The sequence below is a fragment of the Malus domestica genome, chromosome 02 (genome assembly GCF_042453785.1).
Source record: "Malus domestica chromosome 02, GDT2T_hap1".
NCBI classification, from domain to species: domain Eukaryota; kingdom Viridiplantae; phylum Streptophyta; class Magnoliopsida; order Rosales; family Rosaceae; genus Malus; species Malus domestica.
Window position 1 is genome coordinate 16,219,624 of NC_091662.1, and position 10,270 is coordinate 16,229,893.

General features: G+C 37.6%; 2 protein-coding genes and 1 non-coding gene across 3 annotated transcripts; 2 read left to right on the forward strand and 1 right to left on the reverse strand.

Annotated features, from left to right (window-relative positions):
• The first annotated feature begins 886 nt into the window (after nucleotides 1-886).
• Nucleotides 887-2,366, forward strand: LOC139191299 (uncharacterized). The gene is made up of 3 exons (XM_070811887.1): nucleotides 887-1,376; nucleotides 1,600-2,126; nucleotides 2,196-2,366. Exons 1-3 carry the CDS (start codon nucleotides 887-889, stop codon nucleotides 2,364-2,366), a joined length of 1,188 nt encoding a protein of 395 aa, XP_070667988.1.
• On the reverse strand, nucleotides 1,274-1,378 carry LOC114823528 (small nucleolar RNA R71). Its single transcript, XR_003771570.1, has one exon. It is a non-coding gene; the product is annotated as a small nucleolar RNA R71 (small nucleolar RNA).
• A 5,081-nt stretch (nucleotides 2,367-7,447) lies between the features above and the next one.
• LOC114823527 (uncharacterized) lies at nucleotides 7,448-7,750 on the forward strand. The gene has a single exon (XM_029099011.1). It carries the CDS (start codon nucleotides 7,448-7,450, stop codon nucleotides 7,748-7,750), a length of 303 nt encoding a protein of 100 aa, XP_028954844.1.
• The last annotated feature ends 2,520 nt before the right edge of the window (nucleotides 7,751-10,270 follow it).

The following is a 10,270-nucleotide window of genomic DNA, read 5'->3' on the forward strand; positions in this document are numbered from 1 at the left end:
TAATTGTAATTTCACTTAGGATGAATACCACGTCTTAAGGATTGCATGGTTTTTCAAAGGATTTTCATAAAGCATAATGAGTCTTTCATGTTCAGATTTGATCTGAACGTCCGGACGGGTTGCATGTTAGATATATGTTCTATGTTGGAGGTTCCAAGTAGAATATAAATTAGGAAAATCTAACCTTCAAAGTGACATGTGTAGATCATAAGTAATTGGTAAAAGTTCATAGGATTGCTAGGTGATGGTGGAACCCAAGCGCTTTCTTAATTTGATTTCTCCCAAAACTGTTTTCTTTTCCTTCTAGTTTTCAATATTGCAGATTGTTTATTTTAATTAATTAATTTCGTTTTTATTTTAAGTAGGTTATAAAATCAATCACCTCAATTTCTATTTTACAATAATTAATTGAAATTTGGTTAGTTTCAAATTATTTAATAATCCCTGTAGAGAATGACCTTGCAAGATCCGTTTATACTACAACAACCTTGTGATTCTTACAAGTATTATAGGAGTTTTTATCACATTCACATGAGTAGTAAAATCCCTATCAAGAAAATGGCGCCGTTGCCGGGGATTATTTAAAATAATCCATACTAATCAGATTTTAAATTAGTTATTGCTATTTATACATATAAAAAAAATATATTTAATTTTTTGTTTTTATTTTATTTTTCACAGATTACAATAGTACAGTGCAGATTACAAAGATAATTTGTGCATAGTCAGCACCCGTTCAACAGTGCAGAAGTTGATTCCATTGGATCCAGAACTCGAGCAGAATTTAAGGAGGAGACGCAGGGGGCCAAATTTGCAGTGGGTTCCGTCACTGCAGGAGACTTTTCTGCAATCTTTATTTTCTGAGGACCTGCACAACAAAGAAAAAATGGCATTTGTAATCCCAAAGGCTGACCAGCCTTTGGGTGATTCTTTAATAGCTTATACCACCAACATACCAAGTTGCATTACTTATCCAGCAGTTGAGGAAGGGTCTACATTCGAAATAAAGCAGCACATGTTGAATATTCTGCCTACATTTCATGAGTTATCATCTGACGATCCAAACATGCATATTGCAGAATTTTTAATGGGATGCAAAAATATTTTGGTGAAAGGATTTTCAGCTGAATTTATTAAGCTCCGTTTATTTCCATACACTCTAAAAGATCAAGCAAGGAGATGGCTCATCACACTCCTAACTGGAAGTATAAGTACTTGGGCCCAACTCAGTGAAAGATTTTTAAACAAGTATTATCCAGCTTCAAAAACTCTTGACCTGAGAACTCAGATTTTATCTTTTGCCCAAAAACCAAATGAAGAGTTTCATGAGGCGTGGAAGCGGTTCAAAGAGTTGATTAGAAAATGTCCACATTCGGGTATCAACACTATTGATCAGATGCATATATATTTTTAGAGGGTTGAATATGACTACAAAAACTCTTGTCAACGCTTCATGCAGAGGTTCGTACAAAGATAAAAATGCATAAGAGGCTTGTTTGTTATTTGAAAAAATGGCAGCAGATACACAGCAGTGGGCAGTTGAGCAGCCACAATCTAGGTATGTTTTTTAGATGTCTAATGGTTTTCCATATGTTACAGCACAAATTGAAAAAATGGAGAAAATGTTTGATGCAAAATTTGACATGTTATTACAGAGAATACCAGGTTCACAGGTTGCTGTACAGCAGCCTTTACAAGCTGCCTGCAATATTTGTAACATGATAACTCATGATTTTATGAGCTGCCCACGTAAAGATGTTTGTTCAGATTTTACAACAGAGCAGGTTAATGCATTTAACAATTTCCAGCGTCCCAGATATGACCCGTATTCAAATTTTTACAACTCAGGTTGGAGAGATCATCCTAATTTAAAGTGGGACAAAGATCAGCACTCTAGGCCTCAATTTCAACAGCAGGTACAGCAACCTGCTGCACTTAAGGCTGCTTGGGAGGTTGCAATTGAAAAATTAACGAATACAACCACTCAAGAAATCCAAAATCTACAGGCAGCAATGAAAAACATGGAAAAACAGATTGGGCAAATTGCTTTGCAGGTTTCAGAAAGGGCACCGGGTACATTTCCCAGCCAAACCGAACCAAATCCAAGGGGAGGTGCAGATTGCAAGGTAATAAGAATTTTACGCTCTGGAAAAAGTTTTGATAATATAAGTGAAATTTGTGTTCGAAATTCGCAGGTGGCTTCACAGCCAAAAACAGATTCGGGAATTATTGAAAAATCTGCCAATTTGAAAGATTCTGACCAGCCCTTGAACAGTTCCGAAAATGGTGCAGATATTGTTGCGGATCATGTGTATGAGCCACATATGCCTTATCCTGAAAGGTTGAAGCCTAAAGTTAAAGACTAACAGCTGACAGATTTTATGAAGACTTTGTCTAAGGTTCAGATTAATCTTCCGTTAATTGATGCCATCAAGAACATTTCGTCTTATGCCAAGTTTTTGACGGATGTTTGCACAAAGAAAAAGAAGCTTGTTGATTTTGAAAAAGTAATTCTTACAGAATAATGCAGCGCTGTTCTACTACACAAGTTGCCCCCAAAGAAACAAGATCTATGGAGTTTTACAATTTCATGCACAATTGGAAATTCTAATTTTAAACGTGCTTTAATTGATTTGGGTGCTAATATTAATTTAATGCCTTTTTCTGTTTTTCAAAGACTAGGACAAGGAGAAATCAAGTCTACATCAGTTATTCTACAACAATGGACCATTCAGTTGCTTATCCTAGGGGAATTATTGAAGACCTAATTATTAAAGTGGATAATTTCTATCTTCATGCAGATTTTGTGATTTTGGATATGGATGAAGATATGCAAACACCGATTATTTTGGGACGTCTGATAGACGCATATTTATGCGACTTAGTTAACTAGTTTTCTTGCATTTACGTTATTAGTTCTTAGTTATTTTAGTACTTTAAGCCATTTTCGTGTGTTTGTAGGTCCAAAGGGCTAAGGTAGCAAGAAAGTGCATTTTGGTGCATTTTGGAGCAGTTTTGAGCTTGTAATGGATTACATATGATATGAGCAAGATGGATGGACGAATTTGAAGACAAAAGAGGCTAGGAACATGCTAAAAATCTGGTGAAACAAATACAAGTTGCAAGAAGGGATAAATTTCTAGAAGGATTGGCCAAAACTTCACTCAAAACCATGCATACCCCATAAAATTCATCAATGCCGTGGCCTTCCCTTTGTTTTACTTCCACCAGATTTTTTTTAGTGATGATGCAATGCCTAACTCACCATGACATTTGAGTGGATGATGCAATGCTTAACTCACCATGACATGTGAGTGGATGACTCAAAACCTACCCTCACCAACAATTCTCTACCTTGCCATGCCTTACCTACTTCATTCCACCAGATTTTTGCATTAAACATGTCCATCCTCTTCCTATAAATACCATGGCAGCAACCTCATTCAAATCATCCAGAAATTAACCATTCTCCAAGCCTTTCCTTGCCTTTCCTACATATCTAAACCCCTTCCCATCCATTCCTCCAAATAACCAACCCTTCAACATCATTCCAACCTTGTTGTGGCGGCAAGGAGAAGGAGAAAAGTCCTTGGACGCGCTTGCTATCCAACATGGATCGTTGGAACGTTTAGGTGCTTTCTTCCCTTTGTTTTTCAATGGTTAAATTTGTTTATCTTTGTTTTGTAATAATGAGGAACTAAACCCCCCTTGGCTAGGGGGGGATTCAAAAACCATGTTTATGCTTGCTATATGATTTGATTACTTCCAATTGCGTTTCTTGAATTGTGAATTCAATTTACTTATCCGTTCGTATAAAAACTAATTTGTGTATGTTGGTTGAGAGTGCACGCTTAATTTTCATGCATGAATTTGACGCTAGAATATAAGGGAGTTTCACCTAATCGTTATGAACTTATATTCACAAGTAGTGAAGGTTGCTAGTCACAATCACGTTAAGTAAATTCTTGGCATAAGTTTCATGCAAATCATAGTAACGAGTGCCTCGTCAATGCTTATGTTTTTCATAGAACTTAATGATTCTTGCTTGTATCTCTATTATGCAATTCATGTAGGGAACTTGTAGGGAATGTTTTGGGTTGTCGTATGCAATCATCCAATCTAATAACTTGTTGAAAAACTGAGAGTTAATTAGTGCAATTCACGGTAATTTGGGGCGTTGAGTATTCATAACTTATCGAAGAGCAATTGGAAATCATTTTGTATGCAAGCAAGACATGTGTGGAGAAGAACCCCTTAGCTAGCCTTCCATTATCCATTCAACCCAAATTTGTTTAAAATCTATTTAAGTTTTTAGTTTATTCGTTTTTACTTTCAACTTCACCAAACTCAAATCCCCCTTTTACTTTCTTGTTTTAAAGTCTTTTGTTTACATTTTTAACTTTGTTTCTTTTTGTTTTTGAGTCAGTTTAGAGGTTTTAGCAAGCCCTCCTAATCCCCGGTTTAGAACGATCCCTACTTACATACTTTGCTACAATTGTCAAAAAGAGGGTTTAATTTGTGTGCTTATATTATTCGCATCAACGTCCCTTCATGGCAATTGCTAGAACATTAATTGATGTAGAGGCTGGAACACTTACACTTAGAGTGCAAGATCAATCTGTTGTGTTCAGTTTGTTTGAAGCTACTAAAAGGCCAGGTGATGTGCAAGATTGTATGCGTGTTGACGTGCTTAACAGCTTATTACATGCTGAAATTATGCCACGTTTGACATCTGATCCATTGTTAAATGTGTTGCATGGGTTTGAGAATAAAAATACAGAAGATGAAGAGGTTTTTGAGTATGTTTCAGCTTTGGAAAGTGTTCATTTTCAACCCCCACGTTGGAGGCACATTTTTGAGAGTTTGGGGGAACCCAAAAAACTGCTGCAGCCTTCTAAGGTGCAACCACCTAAATTGGAATTAAAAATGCTTCCTGAACACTTGAAATATGCTTATTTGGGTGCAGATTCTTCGCTGCCAGTTATTATTGCTGCTGATTTATCATCAACAGAAGAAGATAAATTGTTACGCATTTTAAGAAGCTATCAAGATGCAATTGGTTGGACTATAGCTGACATTAAAGGGATCAGCCCTACAATTTGTATGCACAAAATTTTGATGGAGGATGGAGTAAAGCCTGCCATTGACGCTCAACATCGATTGAATCCAATTATGAAAGAAGTTGTTTGTAATGAAGTTATGAAGCTTTTAGATGCTGGGATGATCTACCCCATTTCAGATAGTAAGTGGATTAGTCCAACTCAAGTGGTGCCAAAGCGTTATGGTATTATAGTTGTGAAGAATGATAATAATGAACTTGTGCCTACTCGTTTGACTACTGGGTGGCGTATGTGTGTTGATTATAGAAAGATCAATGCGGGTACTAGAAAAGATCATTTTCCATTGCCATTCACTGATCAAATGTTGGAAAGGTTGGCTGGACGTGCATTTTATTGTTTCTTGGATGGCTATTCGGGGTATAACCAGATTCCAGTTGCCCTTGAGGATCAAGAAAAGATAACCTTTACTTGTCCTTTTGGGACTTTCGCATATAGAAGAATGCCTTTTGGTTTGTGTAATGCGCCTGCCACGATTCAGGGTTGCATGATGAGCATATTTACCGGGTTAGTTGAACATGTAGTTGAGGTATTTATGGATGACTTTGCTATTTTTGGGGATTCTTTTGACCAATGTTTGCAGAATTTATCTCTAGTTCTTGAAAGGTGCATTAAGACCAACCTGGTTTTAAATTGGGAAAAGTGTCATTTCATGGTTAAGCAGGGAATTGTCCTAGGCCACTTGATTTCTAACAGGGGTATTGAGGTTGATAAGGCTAAAATTGATGCAATTGAAAAGTTGCCACCCCCAACAACTGTTAAGAGTGTACGATCTTTTCTTGGCCATGCTGAGTTTTATAGACGGTTCATTAAGGATTTCTCCAAGATTAGCTGACCATTGTGTAATTTATTGGCTAAGGATGCTCCTTTTGTTTTTTATGAGGCTTGTTTGGAGGCCTTCAAGAAGTTAAAGACACTACTCACTACAACATCCATTATTGCAACCCCTAATTGGAGCTTACCTTTTGAATTGATGTGTGACGCATCAGATTATGCAGTGGGAGCAGTTCTTGGACAACGGAAAGATAAGCTTCCCCAAATTATTTATTATGCTAGTCGAACCCTCAATGATGCACAACTCAACTATGCAACCACAGAGAAAGAATTGTTGGCAGTAGTTTTTGCATTGGAAAAATTTCGTTCATATTTAGTTGGGGCTAAAGTGATTGTCTTTATAGATCATGCAGCTTTGAAATATTTGTTGTCTAAAAAAGATGCTAAGCCTCGATTGATTCGTTGGATTCTTTTATTGCAAGAATTTGACTTAGAAATCAGAGATAAAAAGGGTAGTGAAAATGTGGTGGCTGACCATTTATCTAGATTAATTATTCCCACGGCTTCCAAAGAGGATTCCCTACCATTAGGTGAGAGTTTTGCAGATGAACAACTATTTGCAGTACAAATCAGAACACCTTGGTTTGCTGATATTGTTAATTACTTGATTAAAGGTGTAGTGCATCCAGATTTAACGTTTCAGCAGAAAAAGAAGTTTTTATCTGATGTAAAGCATTATTTCTGGGATGAGCCATACCTATATAAGTATTGCCCAGACCAGATTATTCGCAGGTGTATTCTTGAGGTAGAACAGGAAAGTGTTATAAAGTTTGCTCATCATTTTGCATGTGGGGGACACTTTGGGCAGAAAAGGACAGCAGAGAAAATTTTGCAGAGTGGGTTATTTTGGCCTACACTTTTTAAAGATGCACATAATTGGTGCAAGGCTTGTGATAGGTGTCAAAGAGTCGGCAACCAGTCCAAAAGGAACGAGATGCCCCAACAAAGTATTTTAATTGTTGAATTATTTGATGTTTGGGGTATTGATTTCATGGGACCATTTCCATCTTCTCATGGTAACCACTATATTTTTGTTGCTGTGGAATATGTTTCTAAGTCGGTCGAGGCCATTGCAGCACCAACTAATCAGAGATCAGTGGTCCTGAAGTTCCTCCAAGAGGTTATATTTTCGCATTTTGGAATTCCACACGTTATTCTTAGTGATGGGGGGAAGCATTTTATTAATAAACCATTTGCTAATTTGTTGGCAAAATATGAGATTAATCATCGTGTGGCTACACCTTATCATCCACAGACATTTGGTCAAGTGGAAGTTTCAAACAGAGAATTAAAACGTATTTTGGAGAAAACAGTTGGTTCAACGCGTAAAGATTGGAGTTTAAAATTAAATGATGCATTGTGGGCCTACAGGACAGCTTATAAGACTCCTATTGGGATGTCACCATTTCGACGCGTTTATAGGAAAACTTGTCATCTACCTATGAAGCTTGAGCATAAGGCTTACTAGGCAATTGCAGCTCAATGAGCTGGAGGAAATGCGTCAGGGTGCTTATGAAAGTTCTCGCATCTACAAGGAAAGAACTAAGGCGTTTCATGATAGTCAAATTTTACAGAAAGAATTTCAGCCAGGGCAAAAGGTGTTGCTATTCAATTCACGGCTAAAGTTGTTTCCAGGGAAATTGAAATCTCTCTGGACTGGGCCATATTTGGTTACTAAAGTCTTTTTTCATGGGGCAGTTGAAATAACTAATGAGGCCCAAGGCAACGCATTCAAGGTGAATGGTCACAGGCTGAAACCATACGTGGAGTCACCTTTTGATACTGATACGAGTCTTTGACTCTAAAGGAACAAGTGATCTAGCCACCGGACTTCCGCGACGTCTAGCTACAGACTTAAAATAAAGCGCTTATTGGGAAGCAACCCAATTTTTCTAAATTCTTTCCTAATTTTAAATTCTGTTTGATTTTCACTAACAAAAAACATAAGAATATATATATATATATATATATATATATATATATATAATAAAAAAAACAAAAAATTAAAAATGGAAGATTGCAGGTTGATTTTATTTTATTTTATTTTATTTTTTAACACATATTGGTTAATTGCAGGTTGCGAACGTAGAAAATAAAGCGCGTCCTATGCTGGAATCCTGCACCCAGTAGCAAGTCTACCTTCAAACATCAACCACATCTACACTATGCTGGAAATTTAAAGCAGTCAACATAAAAAGTCATTCACAGATGCAAGTTTGGGGGTGATTGTTGCAGATCCAGCACATAAACATAATTTTGAGCAGTTAAATTTCTGCAGCTCAGTTTTGTGATGCATGGAGGAAGCACAGTTAAATCACAGATCCATACACCACAGAACTGAGTACATCTATTATTACCAGATCTACAACAATTAAACTTGCAGGGATTCGAATACTACCTCCCAGATGTTCAGATCTAGGTCCTGAGGCCTTTGTTGTTTTTGTTCGTTGAGCTTGTGTGTTTACTCTTTTTTCCATCGGCTCTATTATGGATCCGTATACCCCTACACAAAGAGCACCAATATGAATACATGCAGGACATAGAACGAGCATCTATACAGAACTAACCAGATTCATAAGTTAACACCCAGATTATTTTTCCTCAGTTTTATTACTCATGCATTGGACTTGAATAGTATGTCATTATTCAAGTCTGGGATGGGTTCTTCAGTATGTCCTCTAAACTGTTCTTGTTCATATGGTCTACATGTATGTTCTCAGGTCAGATCTAGGGCGTACTTCATTCTTTTCTGGGAGCCCATGTGTTTTAGTCCGCAGTTGTTACTAGTTTAGAGATCCAAGTTATTCAAGTGATTGTATGTTTTCAGTTCGTATGGTGTCATTTTGGGAGTACATACATGGTAAACATGGCATCATAAATAAAATGTAGTTGAATATGTAAATGTTGAGTCAAGTAGAAGCAGAAGAACGAGATCTTTACCTTTTTCATTTACAGAGGCCGAGACATTTGTCGTTTCTACTGCCCTCAGGGACCATTGGACCGAAAGCTTAAGGTTGTTGTCTCTCGGTTGTACGCTGGATTTGAGTGTCATTTTTCAGTCACAATAGTGGTTATTATTCAAGTATCAGATCATAGTCAATCAAACAAAAGAGTTGCGGTTTCTACCTAAAAATTTGCAGATCTGTGAGTTTGGGAGCTGTTCGAGTCTGTCTCTTCAGTCTCTTTGTGCATCTCGGGCACCTAATACAGAAAAACATCTGTGTAAGCTTCTACAGAGACTCATCACGAAAATATAACTTGCAGATATTTTTCGCAAGCTGAGAGACATGTATCTTGAACTAAGTGGGAGATGATTACCGTTGCATGTGCGAAATGGTCTCGATATACATGTTTAGAACTCGAATCCGTGATGGCGTGAGGCTTGGAAGACACATGGTTTGGTTGAGAAGAGATGGCGACTCAGGGCATTTTCCTTGTGTTGTTTGTCTCAGATTTGACATTATTGAGGGTCCTCACACAGATAACACCACATGCATGTGTTAGATTTTGTACATTTTCCTCAAATAAATAAATCTGAACAGGAAATCAAAAGATTTGAGAATGATTTACCTTTCGCATTGCAGTTTTTCAGATTTCCCACCAAGGTTAGGTATTCACGGAGGTATGGTTGTTGTTGGGTTATGGAAGTCTACGGATGCAGCGTTTCGGGGGTAAGATGAAGCTACTGTGAATGAGGAGGTTAGAAACGAGAGAGGGCTGAAAAATACAAAAATAGAAAAAAAAATGGAATGTTTGTATGAAGAGGGGTGCCAAACTGAGAAGACAATGGAAAGCATTCTCAGATTTGCTGTGAGAAAGAATGCAAACTCTTTCCATTTTGGAGGTCTATTTTTCATTGTAAAGAGATGTGGCGGCTGAGAGAAATGAAAGACTTCTTTCGGTCTCTATTGAAATGCGAGAGACCTGCGGTTTACAAAGCTTTCAGACAAGTGAGAGTGATCTGACCATTCTTTTGGAATCCTAAGGAGCTCAATGCAGTGATGCGTGCCACGTGTACATAACTGGAGTTTTCCCATGTCTGTTCAATAGACTCGATTTGAATTAAAGGGGGAGAAGAGCCGTTCGGCTCGATGCTCGAGGATGCCAGCTGCATCCCATTCATTTCAAGGGAATCCAATGTTCTTGCATTCTTCCTGGACCTTTGTTTGGCGGGCTGGGCTTCATTCCAAATGATTTTGAGTTATCTTCGTGTGTCATCCTTCCCAGGCCCACAGTTTGTCAGGCCACAATGGATTCCACTTCTACCAGGTGCATTCCTTTCTCATTTTTTTTATGTTATTTCTTTTGTTCCTTGTCAT